Raw genomic sequence first — 15,837 nt, forward strand, 5'->3', positions numbered from 1 at the left:
ATAGTAAAGATTTTCTTAGACGAAACAAAAAAAAGACTGTCTCTCGTGAATTTTAAAACGCGATCCACATGTAACCAGCACAACTCTCTCGCATTGCATAAAAAATCATTTGATTTGAATTATTCCTGTTTCAGATAATGAGGCAGACAAATATATTTTTTAGTTTTGTGATCTCTTATTGTATATATTATCTCTTTGTGTATCCGAACACATAGCAACGGGAAACCGTTAGAGCGCGTTGCGATCAATGCTAATTCTGACGTCAGTCTCATCCGAAGAAAGTTATTCGTCGGATTCCACTCCGTACGTACGTCACTCGTTCATTTTCTCGGCGGAGCATTTGTTTGTTGAAAGTTTTCAACTTCAGTACAGTCTATACACATAACGAAAATGTGCTCGTCTTCAACATGCGTTAAGTGATTGCGAGTGTTGAAATACATACAACTCTGAGGAGAATTCGTGTGTTTTGTTAATCGAAACAGCTTCACAGCCGTACAAGGTAAACTTTTCCATGTTTGCTTTTCTAAATTCAATTATGTACCGTATAATCCGCGAATTATACACTGAAAACAAAAATTGAATTTTTCTTAATTAATACGATTCTACGTATACCACTGTGTATTATCTGCACCTTTTTTTTTCTGAGATGTTGGAGCAAATAATAAAAGGAAATTGCTTTGGAAATTTTTTTTTTTTTAAGATGTATATGTTACAGATAGCGTTTATATATATATATAGAAAAGGGAAAGAAAGAATTGACGTTTTTTTCCCAAAAAGACACGACCAATAGCCTCTTTCATTCCTTGAGATGTCCTTATTGGTGGAAGAAATTTGCATACGCGGAATATGTGTGTATTATAAGACATTTTTTTTCCAATGTAGTGAAATTTGCACCAGCCTATTTATTATATGCAAGAAATTACGGTCTGTTCATTATCGTTTAGTACAGAATCGCGCTTTAAAAAGCATTTCTGTATGACATCATTATCAAGTAGTTAAAATTGAAATTTTGCTCATTTAATGAGCAAAGTGATTTTATAAAAAGCATTTAATTTAAAATTTTGGTCGCACTATATACAAGGTGTCCCATAAATTCGTAAATAGTTTAAAAATTCATAAAACTTGAAGGAGAACATACATAGAGAACTCAGTAAATTCGAATTTTGGACAATTTGAACTTTTACGAACTCCCCTTGAGTTTTCAATTTAATTTAATGTGAAAATTCCGTGTTTAATTCGAACTTTTTTCGAGTTTTTTGATAATTCGAAGTTGGAGGGAGGAAAAAAATGATGATTTTTGTGTGAGCAAATTTAGTTTATAAAAATTTTACAAGAAGCCACAGACTTTTCTTGTTTCGATCAAGTTGCTAAACAGCAAATTTTTAAACACTAATAAAAGTTCGAAAATTCTGCTTTACTCTGATAATTTAATGCCCATATTTTAACTTTGTTCAGCTGGAGTGCATCGAGACTGTGTATCACTTAATACCAATTATGCTTTTCAACTTATAGATCAAGTCAAAATCTGAATCTTTTTGTTGTCATTAAGAGTATGGAAAGTATTGGAAATTACACATTTTGTAATACCGACCAACAATAGCGGAGAATTTTCCTAGCGGTGAATTGCATGGCGGTGAATTGTTGGTCGGTGAATTTTCCTAGCGGTGAATTGCATGGCGGTGAATTGTTGGTCGGTGAATTTTCCTAGCGGTGAATTGTTGGTCGGTGAATTTTCCTAGCGGTGAATTGTTGGTCGGTGAATTTTCCGGCGGTGAATTGTTGTCGGTGAATTGCTGGCGGTGAATTTTCCGGACACGAATGAAAGTATTATATTTCCTTGGTAGCATAAGAATGATAAGCAAAACAGTTTCGTAACAGATGATCGTGAATTGTTTCCGTATACAGTAATAACCCCATTAACAGACACCCCCCCCCCAGATGCGGTAACCCCTCCATTGCGGCCAAATAATAATTTCCCTGTGTGTAATAAAAGTATGCTTTGCGAACCCCTGGTTAACGGCTACCCGCTCTTTCACTGATAAATTATTTTGTCCCAGCGGTGTCCGTAAAAGGGAGGTACTACTGTATAAGGCTTTGAGGATGGTCAAGAAATTCTGCAGTGATGCTGATTCCAAAACAGTGGAATAATGTAGCAGATAATATTAATTATGTGAATATAAATTATCAAAATTTGGATAATAGTTTCGTAACTGATGATAAAATTTTAATAATTGATAACTATTATTCTATGTGAACGTTGATGAGATTAAGTTGCAACTTTTAGTCAGTTTACGGATCCAGGATATATCACTGGATAATTCGAACTTTTTTCCAGTGACTTCGAATTAACCAAGTTAGACTGAATTTGAATGCGTTTTGCAAAAAAGTTATTTTCACACACGAATGGAGACATTTTTTTTTTGCACAGATAAAAAACTTAGTTCAAATTTTTGTCCGTAGAGAGCACCGTACGAAAGCAAATCACCGTAAATATGCAAATCAAAGTCCTATAAAATGCAGGGTGTACGATTAACAGCTCATTTCTGAATTTTCTTGTTACCAGCTAGTATATAGCGTTTTCATCGTAATGGTGACATTGGTGGATAAAGCACTATTGGTGAAGTCGTTTCATCTGAGCCACGAATCGGCGGCTAAAGCTTTAAGAAAGTTTCAGACATCGAAGAGATTAAAGAAAGATTCAGGTTCAATAACTCGAGCAGGACTTTAATTAAAAATTTAAACTAATTTTTTTCTTTCTGTACAAAAAAAAATCACCCTTGGTTTGACTTTTCCGCAAACTGCATTCAAAAATGTGCCAATTTTTTCCCTTCAATTTTTAACCTATTCACAAATTTATGGGACACCCTATTTTCTGCTGGGTACAGTCGAATTGAACGACTTTACTATGTGCATGTTATAAATACAGTGTTACAAATAAAGTACAAAGGCTATGAAATGCGAGGTAAAATTACTTCCCATATCTCCTGTAAAAAGTTTAGAAATAGTTTTCGAGTAACAGTGATTTTCAAACAAAAGTGTTCAGAGCCAATATGTATAGAGGATATTTCACATTCATTCCTAGCGAGTAAATTGTTAAGGTTGAATGGGATCAATATTGTGGACAAATATAATAGATCCTCTCTTCACCGGCTCAATCGGGTAAGTAAATTGCATATGTAACTTATATAATTAAATGAATAGTGAGGGTACTTCATAGTGCAAAACATATTGCGCTATGCAAATGCTACTGGTATTCAAAAAAAGACTATACAAATTTCAGATATCGTAAAATCAAAGAAATAAATACTTTTTTTGAATTAGCGTACTGTACACATACAATCTATATACAGGATGCATAGCATTTTACTGGCGAACCGTTGATCCTAGAAAAAGTATCTAAATAACGATTAGTACTCAGATATCGCATTCATGTTGCAAGGAGTCGTACAGTTATTAAAATAAAAACGTTAAATTTTTACACAGACATCCTAGGTTCAGGAACCCAATTACCAAAGTTGTTGCCCTGTCTCTCCTGATGCCAACAAAAAAAATTCTGTGTTTCTAAGTGCAATATTCGCTGAAATATTTGAATTCACAAATCGGGGGAAATTTGGGAAAGAACTGCATGAACTAACGAACAACGCTTCTTTCCCTGATTTATGCTGTTTTTTCCGAACATTCCTCCGTTTTTTTAATTCAAATATCTCTTCGAGTATGCCTTTAGGATCAACGGTTTACCAGTAAAATACAAGCAGGGGAATTGAGTAATCACACTATAATACGTAAGTTTGAAAGTGTAAAAGAGAAACTACTTCACGTCGATTGTTATAATCATTTCTTTTCAAACCCGCTTTCAGTTTTTCATTCTTCTAATAATATCAAATATGTATATTTGCTCACATTCATCCACAATGGGATTAAATGAGAATTCTCTTTTAAAATGTATTTTTTTCTCACAATCCCTTTTTGAATCATAAACTACTGTACGGAACTTGAAAATTGTTTAAATTGCGCTACACACAATTTACTGTAAGCGATGGTTAAACGCAGAGGCATTCTCTCACGGTACTTAAGAGCAATTCAATATCTCTTTTCAGTGTATCCCTCCCCCTTTAAACATAAAAAAAAAGTGTTTCTATTTTGTTCCCTTTAATGGTGTTGTTATCTTTATTACAGGATTTTTACATTTGCGTATCACTTGCTAATCTAAAGTGTCTCCTTTGCCCTTTCCCTTCCTAACACATTAATCCACTTATCCAGATACGGCGTCGAGATAATATGACAGCCGTCTTAATATCAACTGAAAGATAGAATGAAATACGGTATTTTTCAGCGAAATACAAATGGTTATTTTATCGTCCTTTTTAGTCCCCCTTTTGTTCTAAACGTTTAGCGTGTTTTAGAGGAAAGTGAAGTGTCCAAGTTGAATATACAACTGCTACTGAATGACACTTAAGTTTAGTTATTTTAAAAGTTGTGGTTTTGCGTTCCTCCCCCCCCCCCCCCCCCCATCTTTTAGAAAAATGTACAATAATGTTACTTTGGCAAGGGATTTTGTGCTAAAGCAGGAGTCCCAGCTTTTTAAATTTCAGGCCATCCCGATAATATTGCCGTTTTCTTGGCTTATCCACCGTGGTGCTCGTTTTTCAAACGCAATTTTTGGGGCATGCTTGATTTTCTCTGATCTGGCATCTATGCTGATTTTTGTTTCACGAAAACACAATCTTCAAGAAATTGACTATAAGAATATAATAATTTCCATATAACATCAAAACACTTGGCAAGAACTTTTGAAGAAATTATCTGTGTGTTAACGAGAAAAAGAAGATATAGTAATTTACACGAAAAAATTGATTTCAACGAAGAAGTTTCGGCCCTTATGCCGGTGGGGCGCAAAGGTTGAACGAACTTCCTTTGGCGATGCTTTTTTTTTTACTGTGAACGCTAATATCGTATCAAGATATGACCATCGCCAAGAAACACGGTTCGCACAAACATCTTGGTATTCTTTTATTGTGTAAATAAAAAATGATTACCCAGATTAGAAATGACAATAACTTGCATATATATATATATATATATATATATATATATATATATATATATATATATATATAAGCAATTTAGGCAGAGCCAGAATTATACCCGAACAACACTAGGGGAGGGGGGGGGGTAGCAAATTTTAACGATAAAAAGGAAAAAAAAAAAACCTTCAAAACGTAATGCAAAAAACATGTTATAGAGTTTTGCAATTTTATAGTGACGGCGGTGGGCGGGGCAACTTCTGCTCAACCGTACATGAATTTCGCATACATTCCTCTAGGGCATTTCTAGTGAATTGTTGCGTGCCGGAACGTGTGTTCGGAATCTATGCATTTATGTTGTTATTATCTCTAACGTATCAATCTTGTCAGAGTTACGAGTGTTTCGTGTTCCAGTGGTGTTGCTATCTATGTATCTGCCTTCCATATTTTTAACTGAAAATGACAGCTGAGCTTTTATGTCATTTACGTATTGTGTTGAAAGTCGTCCTGTTCCATGGGAATCCCATTTTTCAAATCGAACACCAGTTCTCATTTACCCCCCAACGTTTGAAAACCCGCGGAAAAACCAACTTCAGCCGACCTATCGCCACTGTTCCGCCAATAGGGCTGGACTTGGGCAGGTGCAAAGGATGCGATTGCATCGGACCGCAAAATACTAGTGGCCGTAAAACCAGAATTTAATATAGTGATTGTATATTACATTTTGAATTCATCTGCTCAACGAAAAGAAAAGCCTGTCTATAGATGTGTCATGTGAAAAATATATGATTTATGCCTTATTAACGCAAAGATTGGACAACCCATAGCCTTGGATGAGGCCCTTGATTTTTTAACTGAGAACCCCAGGAAGATTTTTAGTAGGCTCGTTATATGGATTTTTTGAAAAAAAATTCATAAAAACCAAATCCATTTTTGGTTTTGGTTTAAAAAGAATTAAAATGACATTTAAGATAATCATTGGGACCCCCCAGGCTAGAATCCTGTCAGCTTCTCTCGTAGGATAACTATGGTCTTGACAGAATAATGATCCTCCGGGAAAAGGGGTCCTTTAAAGCCCCTACCGCTAGACTTGAAGAGCCAATCATCTCAACTTTTAGATGTAGAGATCTGCATGATGTATCAAAATTTCTTTCTTTCATTATAGTCTGGTTAACACCAAACAGAAGGAAAAGTCGGAAGCACAGAGTAAGAATAAGTTTAGTCTATGGTCGGAAGTACGCCGCTCTCTAGGATCAACGATTCGCCAGTAAAATTTCATGCACCCTGTATAATGTGGGGAAAATAAGACATATTTTATTGTGTTTGAAGTAATTTCTGGTAAAATCTACATGTATGAAATTGATTTTCTGTTGGCAATCTGTGTGTGTGTATGTTCCCTATACAAATCTACAATTTTAGTTCGGTCGTCGTCAAATTTTGCATATATCAATCAATCATATATATTGCTGTCCCGCCCCTAGAGGCATACAGCGGGTTCTGAAGTTCAATATTTCAATCAATCCCTCTCAGCACAAAGAGTCCAATTTTCTCAGAGATGTCTAAAAATACATACATATACATATACACACATATATACACACACACACATATATACATATATATATATTTTTTTTTTGGCTATTTAAGCTTCCCATTTATTCCATTCCATTCCCCCCCCCCCTTTCCGTTTACTTCAACTCTATATCAAAAAACAACGAATAAAAGTATAATTACATCCAAATCAATTGCACAACAATAAGCAAAACAAGTAAATAAATAAAAATAAATAACAAAGAATGGGGGAATATGAAAATCAGGGCTTCGACAAAATATAGATCATAATTCCGGACCGGAGCTTCCAATTAACAAATCGCCGGAAACAATATTAAAGATACGAAAGATCACACGAGACTCTATACGGTTACAAAAACACCGAGGTTCTTCTTGAACCTCGTTGGCTTGTATTTGTCTCGTTCCTATTTGAATGGGCATTCTAAGTTTAAACAAGGTGAACATCTTGTGTATGCTTCTTGCTTTGTAGAAAAGGGGCACGCAGCCGGAAAGAACCTGTAGAGCATGCCCTGAAACACTGTCATAACATTTAGTGACAATCAACAATGCTGTTCGTTGTATCTGTTCAAGTTTTGATTCCAAGTATTGTAGTTCCTTGAACCATACTTCTGCTCCATAGAGTACCATCTTTTCCACGCAAGTAATGTATATCTCTTTCACCACTATTGGAGATAAGCCCCATGTGGCCTTAACAATTCTTCTTAGCTTTTGAATATAACCATTCACTTTATCTAATTTCATATCTAAATGGTCTGTGAAGTTCATATTATGTGACAGCAAGACACCCAAATAATTTATCTTATTGACATGGGGGATACTGTTTCCCATTAGTCTTATGGGAGGATAACGTCTCACTTCCTGGCCTTGTTTGAATATTGCGTATTTACATTTATCAAAGCTAAGAGTTAATCCATGGGTCTGGCACCAAGTGTGTACTCTATCTAATATTGGAGTGGATAGTTGTTCGAAGATGCTGTAATTCGTCGACCTAAGTAAAATTATGACATCATCGGCAAATGCCTGAATTTGTTCGTGCTCATCTAACTGCATTTCCAATAGGTCGTTGATCAATATAAGCCAAAGTATAGGGCCTAAAGATGAGCCCTGCGGCACACCTATATTATAGTATTTAACTTCTCTCGAAGCTCCTGCAAATATACTTCTTTCATTTAAGAAATCCATTACCATGTTAGCTAGTGGTATTGGCACTTCGTATTTGTTCATTAGACTTCTTATTCCAGACAATCTAACAGAGTTAAACGCACTCTTCACATCCAGAGTGATGAGGCATGTGTAAAAGCCTCTTCGTATATTATTCTCTATGTTCTGGATCAAAGCATGCAAGGCGTTATTAGCACCCCGGCCTTTTCGAAAACCATACTGTCGGGGACTCAATTTTCCGCACCTCTCCAAGTAATTTGTTAATCTTCTCGTCAACAATTTATCTAAAATCTTCCCCCAGACGGGAAGGAGGCTTATTGGACGGTATGACTCTGGTCTCCGTAGGTCCTTGCCATCTTTGGGTATATAAACAATCCTGGCCACTTTCCATGGTTTTGGAAAGATACTGTTTTTGACACAGTAGTTTAAGAGTTCTAAGAATCTTTTTCTGTCTGCAATATACATTTCTTTTATCAACTCCAGAGTTATTCCATCTGCCCCAGGAGCTTTACCAATCTTCATTTGTTCGATGGTACTCTCTAGTTCTACCCCTGTTATTTCGGCCTCTCTATCTACCGTCGTAGCTTCGAATGGTGTCATGTCGTCAACATCATAGGTTGTATTTCTGAAGTGATGGCTGTCCAACTCTGCCAATGTCTCTTCATATGTGTTTGTAATTGTTCCATCTAGTCTTCTTACGCCACTTGCCACAGTAGGCCTATTTATCTTGTTTGTTAAGATTCGATATGGGGTGCCAAAGGCATCTTTGACCGATATTTTTTCCAAATAATCCCTAAGTGATCCTCGCTTCGTGTCAATAATCATTCTTTTATATCGTGTTTTTTCTTGTTTATAAAGCAGCTTCAATCTTGTTCTTTCATCACTATTCCTTTCCCTCTGAAATCTCCTCCTAAGGGCTCTTATTTGTTTCCTTTTGATCTTTAGGTCTATTGTCCACCATTTGGCGTCTTTCCTTCTCTTATAAAATTTACTTTTGCTTTTCATCGCAGCCTCATAAAGGCCATTCTGTGCTTCTGTTATGTATGAGTCAATATTCGACTCCTTTATTTCTATTTCTTGCAGTTTATGTGCAAGAGTGCTGATTTCCATTCTTAAATTCAAAATGTCAATGTCAGCCATTCTCAAGGTTTTCTTGAAGTACGGTGTTGGGACACTAGTAGAAACTTCAAACAGCATAAGTGTATGGTCACTAAGCGTTTCATGATCCGAAACCTGCCAATGGAGAATGTCAGTAGTAGGTATGTTCTTTATAAGTGTCAGATCGATCCAACTAATCCCATTTGTGGAAGAATATGTTGGGTTACTTGCAGGGTCATTTACGACTATCAAATCAAATAGATTGATATGATCCAACAAGGTTCTACCCCTGCTATCCGTTGGTCGGGGACTCCATGCTCTTGATTTTGCGTTAAAATCTCCACAAATGACATATTTCTGTCTTTGATCCCTCTCATACAAGTGTTGGAGTTCTCTCAAGTAATCTTCAATATTAATGGAAGGCTCGCAATAGATCGACAAGAAGACAAATTCCATATCTTCACTTTTTACATTAATTGCCACTATATTTTTAGTGCAATAGTTAACCTGTATTAGGAGTCTGTTATCATTGACAATAATACCAGTCTTTGGGTCCTCATCAGTTGACACAATGCGAAGGTCCATGGGATAGCCAACCAATTTACGTTTTCTCAAATAAGGATCATTTATACTAATTAATTGAAGATCAAGAGTGGAAATATCAGCAGAGAGTTGTTCTGTTGCTCCAATGGCGTGATTAAGGTTCAAATGGGCTGCTTTTATAGGCATTTTCGTCTCTTATTATATAATTAACTTTCTCTCTTTGTTGCATATATACCAAATGGGACCCGACTTGAACGATAGACTGCTTTAAAAGTTTGTCAGAGCTGGGCAAATGCCCGAAATGGATTAAAAACTGTCGGGCAACAATGGTTTTTCAGCCTCAACAACCACTTTCGGAATGTTTACTTTGGTTACCGTGGTTCCTTAGCAATGCGTTTCAGACATGCATATGCCTTTACAATGGTTTGCCACTTCTTTAATGGTGCCAGTATATATATATGTATAATAGTTTATGCCTTTATAATGATTTGTCACTTTTTTTTTCAATCCCCTCAGTAATTGAAGAAAACCCGGGCAGCGCCGGGTATTATAGCTAGCATCAAATAAAGTAGATTGGACCGTAAAAAAAATTTTTTTTTTGCTTTCATTATGACGAAATTATTTGTGTTGCCAAATTTAAATTGTCGATAGATTCCGGTTTCGTAACTTAAAGAAAATATCATGAACATCTATTTTTTTATTTTCGCTATCTTGAAGAAGATATCGATTATTCAGCAGCATTAAAATTCTTTGCCATTTGTCACACGCGTTGACCACCAAGAAAACAGAGAGAGAGCAGCCGAAGGGGTTGGATGCTGCTCATTACGACAGCTCATTATAATGGTCATAGAATTGCTCGGAAATGAGCTACCGAATGAGTCCCCAAAAACTGATTGCGTAAAGTTTTTGCGTACTTCGAGTGAGAACGAATTCTCGTGGCCTTCGCATATAATATACGAGGCCTTTCGAACATGCCTGCAGGGATTATCTCTGTTATTATATCTTTTCTTTCCCGGAAAGTTTTCTCCCTCGTTCTTATTAGACATTCAAGGAGGAGGATGGGGGTTGGACATCTATATAAACCAGCGTTTCTCAACTTATGGTCCGGGACGAAGGCGTAGGTGGTCCGCAGGCAGACTTGATAATTTCATTCTAACTGAACGAAATATTATTCAGTCGTAATTGTGATATTTCTATTATTCATATACAGTGGATACAGCAGGGGTGGGTGGGGGGGGGAACTTGGGGGTCTGCCCCCCTCCCCCGAAATGTGAGAAATGACCGAAAAAAGGGAAAAAGATGGCCAAATCTATTGTTCTATCACTTTGTTCCCCCCCCCCCCCGAAATGAAAGTGGTCCTCCCCCCGAACGAAATTTCTGACTACGGACCTGGGATATAGCTTACAATTTTTTCAAAAAACTGTCATGAAAAAACGTTGTAAGCAGGGAAACGTTTTAAACGAGAAATCTTAATGAGAATTAGTTAGAGTTGTGGGACCACGAAAATAAGTCGTTCTAAGTGGGAACGATCAATCGTATGGATGTAAATCAAAATTGTACCATCATGCTTAGGTTCATTATACTTCATCAAGGAAAATGCGGAAAATTACGATCCTAAAAACAAGGTATCACTGAGTTATAGCCAAAAGATGTGATTTACGACAAATTTGCTAATTACTGCAAAAAATGTGTGGAGGGTGGGGAAATAAACGACTGTTACAAATCGTAAGTAAACAAAAATATATTTGACGAAAAACATTCCAGTGAATAGATGACCCCATTTCTTTGGGAAAACTAAAGGGAACTGGGATCTTTTTTAAATACGGTAAAATGCGGGACTTCGACAATTGTCATAAAAAATGCCATAAATCGGCAAAATCCCCTAATTGTTGTTAAAATCACTGAAAAATTTAGGAAAAAAATTTTAAACCTAACAAATACGTTAGATGAATATTTGTATTTATAGCCATAATTGCCATAGTAATTATAAAAATGCTTTTTATTCACGATTTTAGTAAACATCACAAATTTAAATAATTGAAATAATTGGACAAATGTGTAAAAAGAATTCGTAGCAAACGAAAATACTTGAATATCCCGTAATGCGGGACACAAATGGTCCGCCGAACTTTTTCAGACATTTTACTGGTCCTTGGGTTTAGAAAAGGTTAAGAAACGCTGCTATAAACGCAAATAAATTCAATACAGTTTATCGTAATTTTTGAGAGTAAAAAAATAATATTGTTCTGAAATTATGTGTTTTTTCTGAAGGATTTTTCTTCAAATGCTAAAATGGACTTGATCAACGAAATCCAAGAAGTCCAAGCTAAGCCCAAGAAGTACACCGTGTTCACGTTCCTGAGCAGTTCCGTGAACGGGTTCGGGCCTTCCACGTACGCGGCCCAGAAGAAAAGCCTGGCAGAAGGGCTTCGGTCACAACGATGCTTCGAAGAAGGCCTGCTACTCGATACCATGGAAAGAGGAGGTAAAATTTGAAAAATATATATGCATTAATGATAATAAGTGTGTGTCAATCAGATGAAACCGAAAATGTTCGGATGGATTTACTTGAACGGACGAAAAGGTACATCCGATGGTGAGGCTGATTAAAAGCTATAGGCCATCGACAAAGAAAACCAGAATGTGTTTGTGTAGGTCAAGGGCATTCAGACCGAAATTCATCAAATGCCAACTCAGCAACATCATGGGCAATCCCGGGAAAAGTAGTGTTCTGTGACTCCCAATCTCTGGCTGGAAGCATCACTAGCAAACCCAATAGTTGTATTGGGACCATGGGGACCCGAGTTTCCTTGCCATCATCTATATAAGGGGTTCTTGACCATTTACAGCTACAGCTCGAAATCGACAAGATCAGCTTCACGATGCATGGGACTGTTTGTTTTGCGAAATTAGTGAAACCAGTGAGGTAATAAGTGTATTTATAACAGGACTGTAAGCGGATTTGTGACTCATCTGAGAAGCCCCTATGAATCACGTTTGGGGGTCGATCATAATATTTTCAAGCTCTATAGAACTATTTTCAGTAGCTATACACCTGTGGGACCAACCCAAGTCGTTCTTCACGAACAGTATCCGCCTTTTCCCCGAGAAGTTGAACTTCGTTTAAATGCACATAGTGACTTCTAATGAACATATTTCATTTAATCCTGTCACACCGTCAAATAGACCTTTCCAACCACGTTTAGAACGGAAATATTCGAATAGGTTTCTATTTGATCGACCCTAAAATGCAGGGTGTACGTAATTAAACTTCATCTGTTCCGAGCGGTCTTCAGCCTTAACTACCGATCAGAAAATTCTGAAACTTTGGAACGTCTCAATCTAGGGACGGGGGAAAATATTTTGGAGCCCCACTTCAAAAACGAAAAAGTTCTGCATAGATTTTGGTGCAAAATCACCGTATTCGTAAAAGAGCTTCACCAGCAAAGCTATTTAGCTATCTCGATGTCATGATCTTTAGTGAAGAAATAACAACAAAAATGGTTTGGCTGGAAATGTTTAGATACCGTTCTCTCCCATGAAGCTTAGGCAGTTCGTTACGTTTCGAAAAAAATTAGCATCAACACTACAATTTGATTTGGTGTGATTTGATCTTCTAGTGATGTTTGAGGAACCTGTGTATAGTACAGTGCACAAAAACTCGATAACTCTACTACCCCGGTATCTCGACATTTGCAAGATTGGAACTATACTAAATATTTAATAAGAAAACGAGAGAGAGAGAGGCATGAGCCACGTCCCACTTAAGTTGACTACGATTTATACTTCGTTATCACAACTCATTTTCAGAAATTGCCCATGTGTTGATCAGTTCGAGAAATTTTACGACAGTACTCTCGTTTGTGTTGCAAAAATTTCATGTTTTATTGTTTCTGCCGTTTGTTTGTTGATTGATATGTGTCCTATGAAGATTCTTCCCTACATCTTTGAGTAGGGTTAATTCCCGTTATTTTTCTGTGTGTGGAACCTGAAAACCCAACCCGTGGACTACGAAAGCTACAAATAGATATGAATGGTTTCTGAAATTTTTGAGCGAGCGATTGCCGAGAAAGCTAGATCGAAATGTTTTGAGAGAAGGAAAGTTATTTTTTCTGCAAATTATACACTGCTCATTCACAAATAGTAGGTCTTCCAACAATTAAAACATGTTTTTTTTTCACATAATTCGGGATTATTCTCAAATACGAAAACTTTTCATAGAAAATTGCAGATCACAACATTTTATGAATTTGTAGATGATGAAATGAAGAATTATTCAATAATATACGGGCACATATACTGTACATACATAAACGATTTTTTAAAAATTGTTAAAGGTGAAATGGGTGAAACCTCGCAAATTTGACCATCCGCTTCAGTCGACATGCCTTTTGATCCCCTTGGGGTGTTGAGTTATCGAGGTTCCACTGTATTTTGCTCTCAATATTTATTTCTTATTCTTTCATTAAGATATTCCAAAAGTTTCGTAGCTTTCTGGTGAATATTTATGGCTGTAGACAGCTTTATCATTAACATCTATGTACTTGTGAATGCATCGATATCAAGGATGAATTTTTCTCTTGTTATATGTAAATTTTATTCTTTGAGGCTGTGCCGTAAACGGCTACTAGGTTAAAGGCGTAGAACACGTCAAAGGGACAATAAGGAAACAAATTAACTAATTACATACAAATAAAGAGTTTAATTTCACACCTACAATAAATAAAAATGCAGGAATGCACCTTTTCATAAGTGCAATCACATCTTGAATATTAAATCAGATTGAATTGCAATCAAATCTTGAATTACCATTCAGATATCGACAAATTAGGGAGAACACACTGCCTAGTATAAATCTCACTACACCATTTTATAGTAATGTCAGTACTAAATATAGTCAGTTAAAATGCCGGTATCGAACAATTCTTTGTAGTGTCACCAACTTACCACCACAGGCTCATATTCGATGAGACTACTTGAACCTGAACTACCAGACAGATACTCACGTTAATATTCCTTACAGAACCTCTAACGTAAAGGGTATCTGTTGGAAAAGTAGCAACAACCTCCCCAGCCAATCAAATAGTAGCTGTAAGATTTGAACAAATGTTTTCCAAATGTCACAAATGGAAAAAAAAAACTGGGAAACATTTTTATTTGGATACAAACTATTGATAAAAAAATGTTTAAAATTACAAAAAAGATGAAATAATAACTTATACCGGTCCAAAAATTTTGTACTATTGAAAATCTACTCTATAATATAAAATCACAAACTCGAAAAATGCAACGTTTTTGTGGCCGTTTCTATGCAACGGAAATCAGACGCGTTTTTGTGAGACGTAATTCGAGGACTATTTCGTGGGACGGAAATTGGTTATGATTTTTGGTTTTCATTTAACTCCTGAACATATCGGGAATCGTTCGACCAATCGGGACCAGGTTATGTGTATGTACGGAAACCATATAAAGGATGCATAGCAAACAGAGGGGTATAGCATTTTATTGGCGAACCGTTGATCATACAGGTAGGTATACTTCCAGCTAGAAGAAGTAGTACTTCGATATGCTCTTCATGTTTTAAGGGATTGTATAGTTATTAAAATAAAAAAATTAATTTTTTTTTATACAGCTCCCCCCCCCCTCCCCCGTGTGGCCCGAAACCCGATTAGAAAGTTGCTGCCCTGTCTCTCCGGATGCCAACAAAAAAAAAATTATAAGTTTCTAAGTGCAATATCTACTGAGATATTCGAAAAACTGAGGAAAATTAGGGAAAAACAGCTCAAAATGCGGGAAAACCCTTTTACCCGCATTTAACGCTTTCTTACCAGAATTTCTTCCGTTTTTCGAATTTGAATCTCTCAGCGAATATTGCACTTGGAAATATGCATTTTTTTTTTGTTGGCATCAGGAGAGACAGAGCAACACCTTTCTAATTGGGTTTCGGGGCACACGGGGACTGTATAAAAAGTTATTTTTTTTAAATTTTAATAATTATACAACCCCTTGAAATATGAATAGCATATCTAAGTACTACGTGTTATTTGGAAACTTTTTTCCAGCTGCAAGTATGCCTCTAGGATCAACGGTTCGCCAGTAAAATGTCATACCTCCCCTCCTGTTTGCTATGCACCCTGTATACGCATGTATGATATCTGAATGATGATATATCAAAGTCATTTATTAAATATTTATTACATGCTTTGTGTTTAATGCTCTTTCGAACGCGATACTATTCATTTCCGAGCCATTTATAATTTTCGAGTTATTAGGTTTTTTCTCGATCAACACTTTTTCCATGACAGTCACAAATTTAGCATGGTATCCGTTTATCGAAATCTAAGACGTATTCTGCATCAAAAATCACAAGCTAAGAAATAAGTTTCAGTGTCAAGCATTAAACGTTCATTGTAATTATTCTCGTCGTAGCATTACCAAA

The 15,837-nt window shown here is 36.3% G+C and overlaps 1 protein-coding gene across 1 annotated transcript in view; it reads left to right on the forward strand.

Annotated features, from left to right (window-relative positions):
* The first annotated feature begins 252 nt into the window (after positions 1 to 252).
* LOC149076852 (uncharacterized) overlaps positions 253 to 15,837 on the forward strand; it is a 37,041-nt gene continuing 21,456 nt past the window's right edge. The window contains exons 1-2 of the mRNA XM_089244572.1: positions 253 to 499; positions 11,670 to 11,883. Coding sequence (XP_089100698.1) covers positions 11,691 to 11,883 — 193 coding nt within the window. The 5' untranslated portion in view covers positions 253 to 499; positions 11,670 to 11,690. The remainder of the gene's footprint in view (positions 500 to 11,669; positions 11,884 to 15,837) is intronic.

The sequence above is a fragment of the Pholcus phalangioides genome, unplaced genomic scaffold, assembly GCF_987345545.1.
Source record: "Pholcus phalangioides strain wild (caught in Gottingen) unplaced genomic scaffold, Ppha-v1.0 ptg000015l_1, whole genome shotgun sequence".
NCBI classification, from domain to species: Eukaryota; Metazoa; Arthropoda; class Arachnida; order Araneae; family Pholcidae; genus Pholcus; species Pholcus phalangioides.